The sequence below is a fragment of the Phalacrocorax aristotelis genome, chromosome 1 (genome assembly GCF_949628215.1).
Source record: "Phalacrocorax aristotelis chromosome 1, bGulAri2.1, whole genome shotgun sequence".
Classification (NCBI taxonomy): Eukaryota; Metazoa; Chordata; class Aves; order Suliformes; family Phalacrocoracidae; genus Phalacrocorax; species Phalacrocorax aristotelis.
In genome coordinates this window covers 57558743-57574215 of record NC_134276.1, presented here as the reverse complement: position 1 = coordinate 57574215, position 15473 = coordinate 57558743, and the positions used below count along the sequence as shown (strand labels likewise).

General features: G+C 40.1%; 1 protein-coding gene across 1 annotated transcript in view; it reads left to right on the top strand.

Moving 5' to 3' along the window:
• Positions 1 to 15473, top strand: part of ABCC4 (ATP binding cassette subfamily C member 4 (PEL blood group)) — a 153337-nt gene that overhangs the window by 119603 nt on the left and 18261 nt on the right. The window contains exons 26-29 of the mRNA XM_075089741.1: positions 101 to 256; positions 4421 to 4510; positions 4974 to 5146; positions 11418 to 11523. Coding sequence (XP_074945842.1) covers positions 101 to 256; positions 4421 to 4510; positions 4974 to 5146; positions 11418 to 11523 — 525 coding nt within the window. The remainder of the gene's footprint in view (positions 1 to 100; positions 257 to 4420; positions 4511 to 4973; positions 5147 to 11417; positions 11524 to 15473) is intronic.

The window sequence follows — 15473 nt, the reverse complement described above, 5'->3', positions numbered from 1 at the left end:
TCTGCTATAAATCCTGTGATGTTGTAAAACTGTTGCTTGACATATTAATTTATCCTGAAAAGCTCATGGTTTAATTGTACAAGCTTGGCTTGCTCTGTAGGTTGGAATAGTGGGAAGAACCGGAGCTGGGAAAAGCTCTCTGATAGCAGCCCTCTTTCGCTTGGCGGAACCTGAAGGAAGGATTTGGATTGATAAGTACTTGACATCAGAGCTAGGACTCCATGACTTGCGGAAGAAAATTTCAATTATACCTCAGGTAAGAGAGTGACTTGCCCTGCTATAAATGTTTTCAATATAACGCTGTAGTATTTAAAATGCTTTGATGGGATATGTTCCCCCTGCACCCCTGTATGCAGTAAACATAGAAACTTCAGTGAGGCGTTATTCTTGCTTGAGTAAGGACTTGATTATTTTAAGATAAACAGAATCAGCTTGGGGGACTGGAGCGTTTTCTTCCTAGTTTTGTGTCCGGTCTGTTCCTCTGGAATACTTGTGAGCGGGTGTTAGCAGCATGCTGTCCTCCTGTACTCTGGGAAAGAGCAGAGAAAATCTGACAGGAATATACTGAGCTCCGGCAGTTCTCTGAAGTCCCTTGATCCTTCGGCATCAATTCCTGCCTGATGCATTGCCTGAAGCTTCCTTAGTAAGGGACTTTGAGGGACCACTTTCACTTCTCTAGTCATCCCTGTACAAACTGTCTGAGGCTAGATCTGGAAGGCAAACGTGCCAACTAGATGTGAGCTACCAGCCTTTCCACTCGACAGGGAGAACAGAGGAATGGACAAAAGAGTGGGTCATTATGATCCATAAACGAAACCTTGATGAGCTTTAGAAGCCGAACGCAGGAAAGGCTGCAGTGCTGGAAAAAAACGTAAGACATCTCTCATGCTGGAGTGGAAGAAAGGATGTTGCAAGAAGTCCAGTAGGTCACAGGTCTTCTTTTCTATGGTTGTACTTTCAAATGAGACATTGAATCAGAGAAGGGTTATGTATAACCTCAGAACTTCCTGAAGGCAGAGCCTGTGCAGGTCACCATGTTTCATGAGAGCTCTGATCTCTTCCGTGATCATTTGCTTTCCACTGGAGAGGGTCTAGCACAGAACAGTAGGCTGGAAACCAGAGAAATTTGTTTGCCATGTTTAGCATTAATTCTCAAATCTCTGTATTTTATTACAGAAGCTGTATTTAGAGTCCTTACACCATCTTTGTATCTGAATGTTTGCTAGCCTGTTGATGGTTTTCAGAGTGTGGTGCTTAAACTGAGAATCTGATAAAAATGGTAATGAACAGTGGTTCTAAGCCTCTCTTGATTACCCGCTTTTTTTTTTCCTTTTCCAAGAATAGGAGTCAGAGAAAAGAAACAGGTATGCTAGTATCAGGAGAAGAGGGGAGGGAGGAAAAAAAAAAAAAAGGTACTCCCCCAGCAATTGGATTGTTGCCTAATGCAGGACAGCTTTTGTTTCTCCATGCTGAAGGCTTTGTTATTGCACAGCAGAGGTACTCACTGGAACTAGTCATCTTCTGTATGTAAAGAGGGCTTTATGTGGTTTTATGTTGGGGTTTTTTTGTTTGTGTGCAGCATTCTTTTCTCCTGAAAGTAGATGATCATCAGTTCATTCAAGGTCTACAGCTTTTTGAAATCCTTGCCTGTAACTATTGTGGGTGATTTCTATGTTTGGAAGAGTTCAACCCAGTTGAATAAAATAGAGTACTGAGACAGGAGCATTGCTGGTCAAATATAGTTTCTACATGTTGAGTGATGCATATGCTCAAAGTTCACTGCATTTTTTTCATACATTGGTCTATTGACATGGTTGTAAAATTATTTTAATCCAGTTGAATTCTGTGACTTCTGTCAAGTTTATGAGATAGGGTTTTTATCATGGCCCCAGAGGGTTTTAAATGTCCAGAGGCTAGCAGGTAGCATTCCTTTTCCACAAAAGGGAAGACCTGTTTCCACTAAAAATATGCAAAACTGTGAAGTGGTGCTAGTAAGAAGAGGAGGGAGGAGGGTTTGGAATAAGGTTTATACTATAGAAAACTGAGTGATAGGCATTGTCTTGTACTGCATTAATAGTAGTGTCAATAATAGGAATAGCAATGTAACATCAGGTAGTTATTTTGCAGCAAATATCTTCATAATTATGTGGGAAGCTAAGAAACCAGAGGGAGAGGTGCTTATTTAAACTGTAACACAAAACATGCTAAACAGAACCATTCCTAGAGAGTGATGAGAAAGACTGAAGTTTTCTTACGTGTAAGTTTAAATACCTACCTGGAGAAATAAAAATGCGCTTAGGCTTCTAATGTGCTTTGGCTTCTAATTGCTTGCTTGGATGGAGCTGTGTGAAGGTTGTGTTTGTAAATCTTTTCTATGCAAATGTTGTCTGCCTCCCTGACTGCAAGCATTTTTACAACAATTATTTACAGGTTTGTCTTATTACTTTCCTCTCATAAACCAGACTATTTTAAATAATAATCTGTGTCAGAAATGATAATTAAAAAATATCCTTATCTTCTGTTGCAGTACATGTCTGCTGTTAGGACTTCTGTAATAGTTATGAACACTTTATAAATTCAGCCTCTTATTTAGCCAACCTATAAAAGTGGATTGAAAAGGAAAATAAACGTAATAATACCTTCAAAACACACCAAATGGCGTATTAAAATACGTATTGTTAAACAAATTACTTTTTAGGTGTTTTTTGAAGAAAAATGTTCTTTAACCTGTTAATGGGTTTTTTAAATCCTTTTGTTCATTCAACAGGTTTTTATTGAAATGTTGCTGATGCAACAGATACTGTCAAATAATTGACATGTTAAGAAATGCATACGGGCTTTTACACTGTGGCATGTTCTGTCTTTGTTAGTCCTCCTGTACCACTCCAAGTGGTTTAAAAATGAAGACACAATAAAAAGGTTAAGGTCGAAATCCTGTTCTGATCTGCTGCAGCCCTTTGGAGTGGGCATCACTAGGGTAAGATGGGGCAAAAGTCATGACAGAGGTTAATCTCAGAGTAAGCTGAAGGTATCCAATGTAAGCTAGACTTTATTTCCTAGGGGAGAAAAAAAGAAAACATTTTGCATAATATTTCTCCAATTTAAAGACGACTGACAACATGATGAATGGTCTCCATTTATGATTAGCACTGTTACAGCTTTTGACCTGTTGTCTTTATGTGTGGTATTAAGAGTTGTTTAGCCCTAAAGTCATGTCAGTGCATGACTCTCGGGTCTGGCAACTCACATCAGTGAGTATGGATCTGTTGCTTAAGGAGTTCTGGACCAAAAGTTGTCTTCCCACTTTTCAAACACTATATTTTCCAGCGTGAATTGATTTCTGCCAGTTTGATTAATGATCTGTTATTGGTCCGAGAGGGAACTGAAGTAGAACAAAACTTGCTCCGACCACAGGTAAACCCACATTGGTACCTGGATGGCAGAAGGTACTGATTTGACTCCCTGGTGTGTTTTGAGTTAGAGCTTTGCCCACAGTGTTCCAGTTCTAAGTAAGTTTGCTTTGATGCTGTGGCAGTATAGATTAACTTCTGTGTGTATCGGTTTAAATTATCCTTAGACTGGATATAAGGAAAAGATGATTTTTTTTTTACGATGAGGATGGTGAAACAGTGGAACAGGTTGCCCAGAGAGGTTGGTAGATGCCCCATCCCTAGAAACGTTCATGGTCAGGTTGGACGGGGCTCTGAGCAATATGATCTAGTTGAAGATGTCCCATCTCACTGCAGGAGGGTTGGGCTAGATGACCTTTAAAGGTCCCTTCCAACCCAAACCATTCTATGATTCTATGAAACATTGTGTTGAAATGGTGAAAGCTGTTCCTCTTAGGCGCTGGTGGTAAAATAGAAGGGCTTTTATGGTATCAAATGGGGAAAGAAAAAAAAAAAAAAAAGGAACCAAATAGACAAGGAAAACCAGGAAGGCATTGTGAGCTCTTTGATTCCTGTCTGGTTTATCTACTTCAAAAAACAAATTTTGAAAACTGCCCAAACATAATTTAGGAGTGTGAGCTCATTGACGGTGGTAGTTGCTGGTTTTCATTAACAATACCAGGACAGCAATGATTTTATGTAAGTATATATATAGCTTGTGGCATCAAAACAGTGGCATGTAAATTCCCGTTTGAGTACTGACATAACTGTGTACAGCAATTTGCAAACAGACCTGTCCTGTTTGGCAAACTGTCTTCATACAAACTGGTTGAACACTTGCCTTCCCCACCCGCCCCCCCCACCTTTAAGCATGCCATTGTGAAATACTCCTTTGCATTTCATAAAAGATAGCTTGTTGTTGGCTATTTCTGTGCTATTGTTGATATATGTTAGTTCTGGTTATTGTTAAATTACCTTTTGTAATATAAAACTTGTGTTTATAATGGAATGCTAATTTTACTGGGTTTTAGGAGCCTGTTTTATTCACTGGAACTATGAGGAAAAACTTGGATCCTTTCAATGAATACACCGATGAAGAGCTGTGGAATGCCTTGGAGGAGGTGACTTATTAAATCTAATAATGTACATCTGATATTTACAAGCCAAATAACACTACAGTGCTTATGTGCGTTAGGTTTTAGATGTTTTCATCAGGTTTGATAAGGGTTTGATGGAGAAAGCTAGACCGTTGTGTGCGTGTTTGTATATGTGTGTGTTTGTGCCTCTGTGTGTAGACATGTATATAGTTATATAAGCCTTTTATGAAAAAATTATCCTTTGGGATGATGCTTTAGTTATATTTTGATTCATATCTTAGTTTTAATGAACATTAATAGATTCTTAACAATGTGCTTTAATGTTTTTAGAATTCTAATAACTGACACACTGTAATCCAACTTGGCACTTACCCATTTTGTGTCAGAATATAAAAGGTAAACCTTGCATACTTATTGTGTCATCAGACGCACAATAGCTGATTTAAAAGAGAGTTACTCATCCTACAGTATGTTGACATGTCAACAGGTGCAACTGAAGGAGGTTGTGGAAGATCTACCTAATAAAATGGAGACGCAGCTGGCAGAATCTGGGTCTAATTTTAGTGTTGGTCAGAGACAGCTGGTGTGTCTTGCCAGAGCGGTTCTAAAAAAAAACCGGATCCTTATCATCGATGAAGCAACAGCAAATGTGGACCCAAGGTAAAAACAAAATCTGTCATGTTAAGATGAGCTGTTTTTTCTTCTACTATGATCATCTGTACTGTACAGATGAACTTAAATGCTTTCTATTTCTTGTAGTTTGTATTGCTATTTTATGTTTTTAATGATAGCATCATAATTGTCTATCCAAACTGGGGCAGTTGAGCTTTGGCTACAGAGCAGTTGATACAAAGTACGCGCTCAAAACATCCCTAATTTCACTGCATTCCAGAGAGTAGGGAAATCAATATTCAAAGTTTATTTCTCCAGCAGCCATAGGCAAGAAGACAAGAACCTCCTTGGAAATACACATCAGTAACATCACAATAGCCATGAAACAAGTTGAGTATATTGATTTCTGTTAGAATTTTCTCTTGGAAATACTAATTAATTCATTAATCCAACCCCCTATCCCCCCAAAAACCCCAAAACTAGAAAGGTGAAAAATGGCTATAAGCAAAATCGGATACTTCTGCTTGAGATGCTGTCCCTCCAGACGGCACATTTACAGTTACAGATAAAATGGTGGGGGAGGTAAGCTATCCTAAACACCACAGGACTTGCAAAACAGATTTGGAGATGTTTAAAGCTACAGGAGGGACTCATTTATGATTTGTTATTTTGTCTTGTATAACTCAGGCCAGTAGAACTTCCCTGAATTCATTCCTGTTTGAACTAGAGTGTACTTCTAGAAAAACATCCAACCTCAATAGAAAAAAAATTCAATGACAACCCTTGTTAAATTGTTCCAACAGCTAAGTGCCCCCACTGTTAATTTTTGAAACATTTGAAATGCTGGTGGAAATATTTTGGAAACAATACTGCAAACGTACTGCATCAATTAGTCTGAGCTGAATATATAGTTCCAACAAACTATGGCTTGAGGGAGAACTCAAAGTCCAAAGAGGACAATAACACAGCAAGTCCCTCAAACAGATGCATTAAGGATTTTGTATGTCATCTGGGCGTGACTCATTTTTATAACAACGTCTTGGGGGAAGTGGTGCCACTAGGGTAGCTTTGCAGTTCAGCTGACAGTGTATTTCTAAAACCTTTACAGAAGTGCATTCCCTTCCCAGAGGTTCTCTTTTCTTTTTCTTTTTCTTTTTTCTTTTTTTTTCCCCCCTCATTTTTTACTATTAGTTTATTTTTGGCTGAGCTCTGATAGATTAACTGCGATTAATCATAGCTGTGGAGATTTAATACCATCTTACTCATCCTCCCTATTTTGGCATCTCATGTGTGTGTGCTCGACTTACACTATCCATTTAATTGATCTTGATTAATGTGTGCTGCAATATATATTATAATAAGGTAAATGTTTGTTTGTATCAACTCTAGGCATAACAATACAAATAATAACTTGGAACTTCTTTGAATTCAGTTTGCATTACAGTCATTATTACCTTTTCCTTAATGTGCTGCTATAACTAGAGCCGAGTATTTTTCAGCTGTGCAATCTGATAGGACGCTCATCAGGAAATGCTGATGTGGGTTGCTTAACTGAGCAGTTAGGGAGGCATTTTTGGCATGTAAGGAAAACCTCCTCTCTTCTGATGCACAACCCCCATACCTGGCATCCTTGCCTGTAGCCTGGCGGCAAGCACACATCATATCAAGCACCTGGGATAGGAAACCATGGGGAGCTGCCGCCGGCTCTGGAGATATTATTTCTTTTTTTGTTTTTCTGGCTCTTAATCTCCTTGCCTCAACGACTGCTGCAGCCGTGTCCCTTCTCCAGTTCAACTGGAAGCAAATACAAGGAGACAGGGTTTGAGGGTGGGAAGAGGAAAAGGATGGGTGAGGTAGCATGGGGTGTTGGATACAACAGCGGGGTGAGAGGTGTGCACTGTACTTTCCCCAGGGCTGAGGGGCTCCCCAACGTGTTTCTCCAGCTCAGCTAGGCTGTTCCTTGCTGCTGCTGAGTGAAGGAAAGGAGTTTGGAGTGCACCTTTCATCCTCCTTCCTACATCTTCCAGCTCCCATATGTACCCTTATTATTTCCCTTGCTCCTCATAGCTACCAGCCGCTCTGCACGCTGCAGGGGTGTCGGTGCTGTTGTGAGGGAGAGGAGGAGCTTGCCATAAAGAAGGTTGCCCTAAGTCAGACTACTTGCGTGTTTTATGTGATGACTGACTGGTGTTTAATTTGATCTTATCTTCTTGGTCCTGAAGCTGGCATTCTTACCCCGAAGAATGGAATCACTTTATAGCAGTTGAACCGTTCTGGAAAGTTGTATGAAATCGAGCAGAGGAGCTGAAAATCTTTCTGTAGTCACTTTGGTGAACAAAATCCGTAGTAACTGAGGCTTTTTTTTAAACATTAAGTTGAACATACTAAGCTCTCTGCACACGGACTACAGCATTATGCATTAACTCGTATTTTTACTGTTTATAGAGGAGAAAACTTTTGGGGACCAGTCCACTGCCATGTTTTTACATTGGTTGTTCCTTGAGTCTCATAAAAAGAGCCATTGCTCATAGTTCAGTTCATTAGCCAGCTTAACCTTGTAAGGTTTAACCTTTTGTTACATCTAACTGCTATCTGTAACTGTTTCTCTTTTGGAGAAATGATCCAAAGCCACTCAGGAATTGCATAATGTGAGATACGCTTCCAGGACAATCCCAGGAGGACTTTAGACTGAAGATAATGGCTTATCCAGTGTTCCTTTCAGCAGCTTTGTTGCTTCTCATTTAGGTCATTTTTATTCTTGCTCTTTAGATAGTTTTTTTTTGTTTGGGTTTGGCTTTTTTTACACAGTCAACTAATTCAAGTTACACCAGATATTGGGTTGCTGTGAAACTTGGTGTTAGCTCCCCAACCCGCGGTGCCGGTGGGATAGCTATACCACCATTTTGTGCTTTCTTATTGTAGTGTTCCTTGTGACGGGGAGTATCGTAGTTCCCATTTTCATATAACCAGATTAGGATTGAGCTGTTGTCATCCAGCAGCCCTAGTTTGGTATTCTTGTTGCATCTTTGGTTTCTAATGTGCCTGAAAGATGATGGGGTTTGATCCACTGAGGTGGGTGATGGAATTAGTTGGCACTTGCCTGGCGACTTTCTCAGAGTAGGTGCCACGAAGGGTCCATTTATGCCCTGAAAAAATGACAGAAATGCTGCTTCCTTTGGCACTTTCCTAAACGGTAGATGGCTCTGATTCGCATGCGATATAGTCTCTGCAGTCTGTTAGCATGTAATCCTGTACACAGATCTTTTCTTAGTCTTTTGTATTTTCTTCCTACCTTCTTCCCAAGATTCTTCTGGAGGTTACTGATGGTGCTTCTGCCCGCCACACCAGAAACTATACTCCAAGATCTACCACGAACCTTAGAGAGAACCTGGTCAAGTCCCTATCAGTGGACATGGCTGCATGAGATTTCATACTGTGGTATTTGAAGATGGAGCTATTAGGTCTGTTTCTGATTACTTTGTAGTCTCACTTTAGAACATTGTCACACCCACATTATGGCCAGCAGTTTCTTATTAGGGATAAGCTTATATTGAAGAAATACCTGTTAAAGATAATAGTTTGATAGTATCTATCTAAGAATGAGAAATGTTTTCTATTGTAAATGTAGGAAGAGGTGTCGCTATAAGGAATGCACATAATAAAGACAGACATAAATGAATGCAGAAGACGGGGGTGTTCAAGGGCGAGGCATTCTTCTTGGATAACAGTAAGAATAACCTGAAGTTACAAATCATTTTGAGACCTTTAAAATTTTTTTTCAAAGTTCCTGAGCAAGCTATGATTCTCTGTGCTTCTTAGTAGCTCTGCAGGAAATCTTACCTTGAGTTTGACTATAAGGAAAGGAAAAAGGCTGTCTTTACATTATTCTAAGGAGTACCGAACCTTTTGTTTCTGTTTCGCTATCTCTAACCATTGCAGAGAGAACATCCTGCTGTCTATATAAGCCTCTTCCCTACTGAGTGTTTTCATGTGTGGCCCTGATTTTTTTTTCTTTTGAAAGTAAAAGTGGTCAGGTCTTTGAGGCATTGCTGAGAAGAGAGCAAAAAAAAGATACATGCATCAACACTGGGGTGAAAGCGCTGGTGCTGCTGTGATGTGGGGCATTAATGATGAACAACTTCCTTTTCTTAAGGAGATTGTTAACACACAGGGCTAAAGAGCCTGTCTCTGTCCTGACTTCTCCTCCTGTCTCTTCCCCTGATTGCATACTGGTCTTGTTTCAAAAGGAGGGGTTGAGGAACACCTGCTTCCATCATGTTATTTAGCTTCTTTTAGAAAGTAGGAGCAGAAGGACCAAGCCTGTTCAGACTGCGGTCCAGGCTTATCGCAGAGCGTAAATATTTCTGTCCCCAGATGAAGATGACAGCATGCATGGGAACTCTTACTTAACTGTTCATATCTTCCTTCTTTCTGATGATTCGTCCTGTCATCAGCAGGGATCTGTCTATTCCTTTGTCATGCTGGTTGTTTAAACTTAGTTTGTAACAGAAGTTATGTTCAGTCCTTCAGAGCACAAGCTTGTGCTTTCTCCTGCGGAAACTTAATGGTTACTCCATTCCTCTCAGTCATCCTGTTCTTCCAAAGCTGTCTTTGTCCGCTTTTTATTGTTAGTGCCTCCTGACATGGTGGCATCATAACAATTCTTTTTGCTTAATTTATGAAGTGATACCAAATATTTATCATGTGCAGACAGATTCAACGTAGAGTACTACTTCTGTCTGAAAAGTAATAATTTGTCAGAGAAAGACGTGTTGCATGAATCTCTGTTTTATTTGATTTGATTTTCCAGATACTTTTAAAAATTTGAAGAATTAAGGCTTTACAAGCAACTGGTTGAAGCCAGTATGCCTGCCTAAATATACCAGTTTATCTCCTTCGTCTTGTTTTAACCCTGTCTACAGCATTTATTATTCTCCAGTCGTAATATATAGAAGTACAATTTCACGTTTTAATAGACATCCTGGAAATGAGACCCATGCCTTCAAGTGCCTGACTTCTAGGCTGGAGCTTCCTTGGTCCAACTAACCCTGGCATATTTTGAGTTCTTTGTGTCTTCCTTCTGTCTTGGATGAGAATTCTGGTTTCTGTACCTTTTTCTCCATTGTTGCCGCTCATCGGTTTTTTTGAAAGCTGATGGGCAATATGTGAGTATTCCCACCACCTGGCTTTGTGCCCAGGTAGGGAGCCGAGGCTTCTTGTGCAATGTGGGCTGTCAGGTGCCTCTAGAGGGCATTCATCACCGGATGGCTGCCTAATTCAGGTGCTCTGATTCACCTTCCAGCGATGCCTTTCCCCTTTCATTGACTAGAGAGAGGACTATATAGATTTCCACATTTAAGCCTGGCTAGTATGCTCTGCATTAGGTGGTGTTAATGCTGCTTTTGTCAGTTACTTGAATAATGTCCAGTTCTATGAGTATTGCACCTTTTTTGCCGTAATACTTGTTTTACAACAGCTAAAGTATATTTTAGTGTCTCCTGTATCTTTCGGTATAATTTTATTTCCTTTTCATGGTTTTCAGCTTTTTTTTGTGTGTGACAGTTATCACTTTAACCCTGTACTTCAGTGTCTGTGCTCTAGCTTAGTTTTAATTCTTTACGAATCTTATGTTTCCTCCTGATATCCTTTTCTTAGGTGGTTAATTCATATCATAGGTTGAGGGTCTTAACTTGAAAGCTTTTATCCCTTTCCTTGGGTTGTGCGTTCTGGGTAACGCTTCTGATTTACAGAATATGCCAAGTTTTCTTTTTTCTGTATTCAAGTTCTTGAGCAACTCCAGTCCTAGTTTAGTTTACCAACCACCTCCTTTATTTAGTCCCCTCTTGTAGTTGAAATCAAGAACCGTAGTTATAGGCTGTCTTGTGTTCATTTTTCAGTTGATTTGCAATGAAGGATATTTACTTTCACCAACTTTTCTTCACTGCTTTCACCAAACCAAAGCTTGAAAGAAAATAACAATGACTTTTTTTGGTGTAGAAATCTGTAGGAATAGACTCTACCAAATTTTCCTCTTTCTGTAATCAAAGTCTGGGAAATTAGTCTCCTGAAATGAAGCCTATTGTTCTACTTGCAAGAAGAAGCTCTTTCCTCCTCAAGTATTAGAGGACAGATTTTGCAGTATGTTTCATGATATGCCTCCAAGTCATCTAATACAATGAGAGGAAGAAGCACTGTAATGACTTTATAAGCATATTTCCTGCTATACAGTCATGTTTGATGAAGTCATAAAACCTGCCTCCCATTCAGTTATCCATGCAAACATCTTATTTTTGTCTTCATTGCTCTTGCTGTGTTTCAGAACAGATGAGTTCATTCAAAAGACAATCCGTGAAAAGTTTGCTCACTGCACAGTGCTGACCATTGCACACCGCTTGAACACCATTATTGACAGTGACAGGATCATGGTAAGACAGTTAACGGCTTAAAATTCTTCCTTCTCTCTCTCTCTCTCTCTCTCTTTTTTTTATTATTCTGAAGAATAATGTTATTGACTCTTTCTTCTTAATTTTGATCCAAAAGTGGGCAGAGGTTGAAGTCATTCTTTAGACTTACTCTAGTTAACCTAGTTATCTGAGTTCCTGTGATTGGCAACTCATAAAACTGTAGAAGTAATGACCTGAAAAGACTTCTTATATTGTTTGGCCCTGTGGTTTCCAACCTGCGAGGCATGAACCCATTGCAGGTGAGGTGCAGACCTGCAGCAGACCTGAGCAAGTAAACTCTGCCAGGACTAGGAGCCCATGAAGACACACCCAAGAGGCTCTGGACAGAGTCAGCTGGATTTGGTCAGGTTTATTAATTCAGTCTCGGTGGGCTGGGGGAGACAGTGACAATAGTTAGTGGTGTGGGATGTGTGAGAAGGAAGTGGTAGAGGTTCTGGGGCAGGAGACATGGAGGTGAGGAGGCAGCAGCTGCCCTGAGGCAAGGGTGGTGGTGGGAGAGGTGGAACTCAACTGGTGAGGTAATGAACATGGCCAGCTTTCTAAAGCAAGGTTCAAACAGAAAGGATGAAGCACTACCAATCCAGCAGCCTCTGCCGTCTTTGTTCCCAACAGAGCAGTGATATACTCTGCCACTGTGAAATACCCTCTCTACCATCTTCTCTGCCCCACAGTGCGTTGCACACACACAGAAATTAGGAAATACTTGCTGAATATTTTCATAAAGGCAATGGTCTTCCCTAGGCTCTCAGGAAATCAGGCTGGTTTGTGTCCTTGAGATGATGTGCAGCCTGCAGTTTTGCAATTTTCTGCAGTAGGAACAGGAACCCTTTGCAAACATATTCTTCACGGCCAGTTAATGAAATAACTGGCATAGTGGGCAAACTGTGTTCGTGAGTGGAATTCAAATTTAACTGGGCCTCAAGCAGAATTTACCCTTCACCTCTTGGTGGTAACCTTAAAAAGAAATACCTTCTTCAACTTTTGTTTTGTGAAAATGAAGAGTGTTAATTCTTTCCATGTTTCTTTTACCGGATGCTCAAAACATTTTAAAATCTGTGATTGAGTTACAATGGTTGCCTGAAGTACACAAAATGAAACAATTGGATCTACTGAGGTGAGTGGTGTTCTGAGGAATAGAATAGATTGTGAACTGAGTGATTATAGTTTACTTACAAAGAGAGAAACCAGCAGAACTGCCATAAGTAGTCATATAATTGCATTTAACGTATAATAAATATTTTCTTCACTGGTGAATACCTCCCCACAGGTCTAATGGATATGTTGGTGTTTTCTACAACTAAAGTGAACAAAAGATTTGTGAGGAAACAACTGTGACCTAATTAATAGTTCTGTGTGTTTGTTAGCTGTCCAAAGGGATTTCTGTGGGTTTTGGTTCATTAACTATTATTAACATGTTATGCGCAGAATGCTCTTTCCATGAAGATGTTTTCTTAGTTTTACCTTTAATATCATGCAGCTGTAATAAAACCCAGATGTTTTATTTACTTTTTTGCCAAAAATCATTGGAACAAAGCACAGAAATCACCCGTCTCCACAAACTGCTCACTGTTATTACCAACTACATAGCTACTTTACTGCATTGTTACAGTCCATATGTTATTCTTAACCTTATGTTGTTTCAGTTTAGCCACTGTTAAGATTTCTAGTTTCCTAAAAGTCCGTTTATGTTCATATATTTTGTCATACAGTCGTCTTTGAATGCCTTTGACCTCTTTAGAGTATTAAGGAACATATGTGCAAGAGGATGTGCCTTTGAGTCTGCAGTCATTAATAATTCTTAAACATTTTTCATCTTTTTACATTGCTTCATTTTGATCGTCTTACAGATTTCTGTAATTCTGGGGGGAGAGAAAAGGGTGGGAAGTATAGGACAGAAAAAAGGAGAAAACTGACGTGTGACCCCTTCACAAACCTGTTTTCTTGACATCCTTATTCAGTTATTGATTCTGTTTCTGGACAAATCAGAAATATGATCACATATTTAGAATGATCAGAGTTACGGCAGGTGTGCTCTTGTTACACTTTTAATTACTAGGTTTACTCAGGCATGTAACTCTAGTGGGAATGGAGCAGAATTTTGGAAGAACAAGAAAAGTGTGTGTTAAAAATGCAAGGAAAAGGGATGTCCCTCTAGAAGACTAACTATTAATGAATGTCTGTAATAATAATGACAGCATTCATGGACAATTAATCCTTTACTTAAATATCACAAAAATTTAGAAGATTCAGCTAACAAAGGCTTTCAGTGTATTTTAAAATTTGGTTAGTCAATAATGTGTTTTAGTAATTCACAAATTTAACTTGATGCAGTGTCATGGTTTAACCCATGGCAACGAAGACCCACACAGCCACTCTCTCACTCCCGCTTAGTGGGATGGGAGAGAGAATTGGAAGGGTAAAAGTGAGAAAACTGGTGGACTGAGATTAAGACAGTTTAATAGGTAAAGCAAAAGCCAGGTACACAAGAAAAGCAAAACAAGTAATTCATTCACTCCTTCCCATGGGCAGGCAGGTGTTCAGCCATCCCCAGGAAAGCAGGGCTCAACCACTCATAACAGTTTCATTAGAATACAAACACCATCACTCCTAATGTCCGTTTTCAGCCCCCCTTCCTTCTTCTTCCCCCAGCTTTATGTGCTGAGCATGACGTCATGGGGTGTGGGATATCCCTTTGGTCAGTTGGGGTCAGCTGTCCCAGCTGTGTCCCCTCCCAGCTTCTTGTGCACCCCCAGCCTGCTCGCTGGTGGGGTGGGGTGGGGTGAGAAGCAGAAAAGACCTTGACTGTGTGCAAGCCCTGCTTAGCAGTAACTAAAACATCCCTGTGTTGTCAGCACTGTTTTCAGCACCAATCCAAAACACAGCCCTGTACTAGCTACTCTGAAGAAAATCAACTCCATCCCAGACAAAACCAGCACATGCAGATTCTTTTTTAAGAGTAAAAATGCACAAACTGAAGTGCATTGTTATTCCATTACATGGTATTATTAAAAACCCGGGGTTTTTTCTCCTTTAACTGAGACCTCTAGGTGCAATAATGCCTTCACTTATTAGCCATCCCAAGTCTCTGTTGTTTGCTATCATGGTAAGTTTGTTGGAAAATGAGGGAAGAAGAACAAAGATGGAACCTGGCAGTTGGAATATTAACAATTTATTTTTCAAACAAATTTTGAGCAAAGTTCTCCAACTCTCTTGACTTAATCACAGAAGTCCAAGCCCATTCTTGAACAAGCATACATAACCTGAACATAAACTAGGGTTTTCCTCCCTTCCCATTGAATCAGATTGAAAGGAACCTCAGGAGGTCTCTAGTCTAGCCTCCTGCTCAAAGCAGGGTCAGCACTAATTTAAGATCAAGTTGCTGGGGTCTTTTTCCAACTGGGTCTTGAAAACCTTGAAAGATGGAGATTCGACAGTCTCTCTGGGCAGCCTGACCCAATGCTTAATTACCTGCCATGAAATCTTTTTTTCCTTATACATAGTTGAAGCCTCCCTTCAGTTCATGGCAATTGCTTCTTGTTTTCCCACTGTGTATCTCACTGAAGAGCCTCCTTCTGTCTTCTCAATAACTTGCTTGTAGGTATGGGCAAGATTGCTGTTAAGTAACCTGAAGCCATCTGTTCTCCAGGGTTTACAAGCCCTGCTCTGTTAGCCTCTCCTCATAGGTCAAGCACTCCAGTCCTGCGACTACCCGCATGACCCTATTTCGAGTTTGCTCCTATTTTACCCTCATCTTTCTTGTTCTGAGGGGTCAAAACTAGCCACTGTATTCCAAATCTGATCTGATGAGAGCTGAATAAAGCAATTCCCTTTATCTGCGCTCCTGTTGATACCCATGGCACATCGGTTGACTCCTGTTTAGCTTACTGAACACCAGGACCCCACCAACTTTT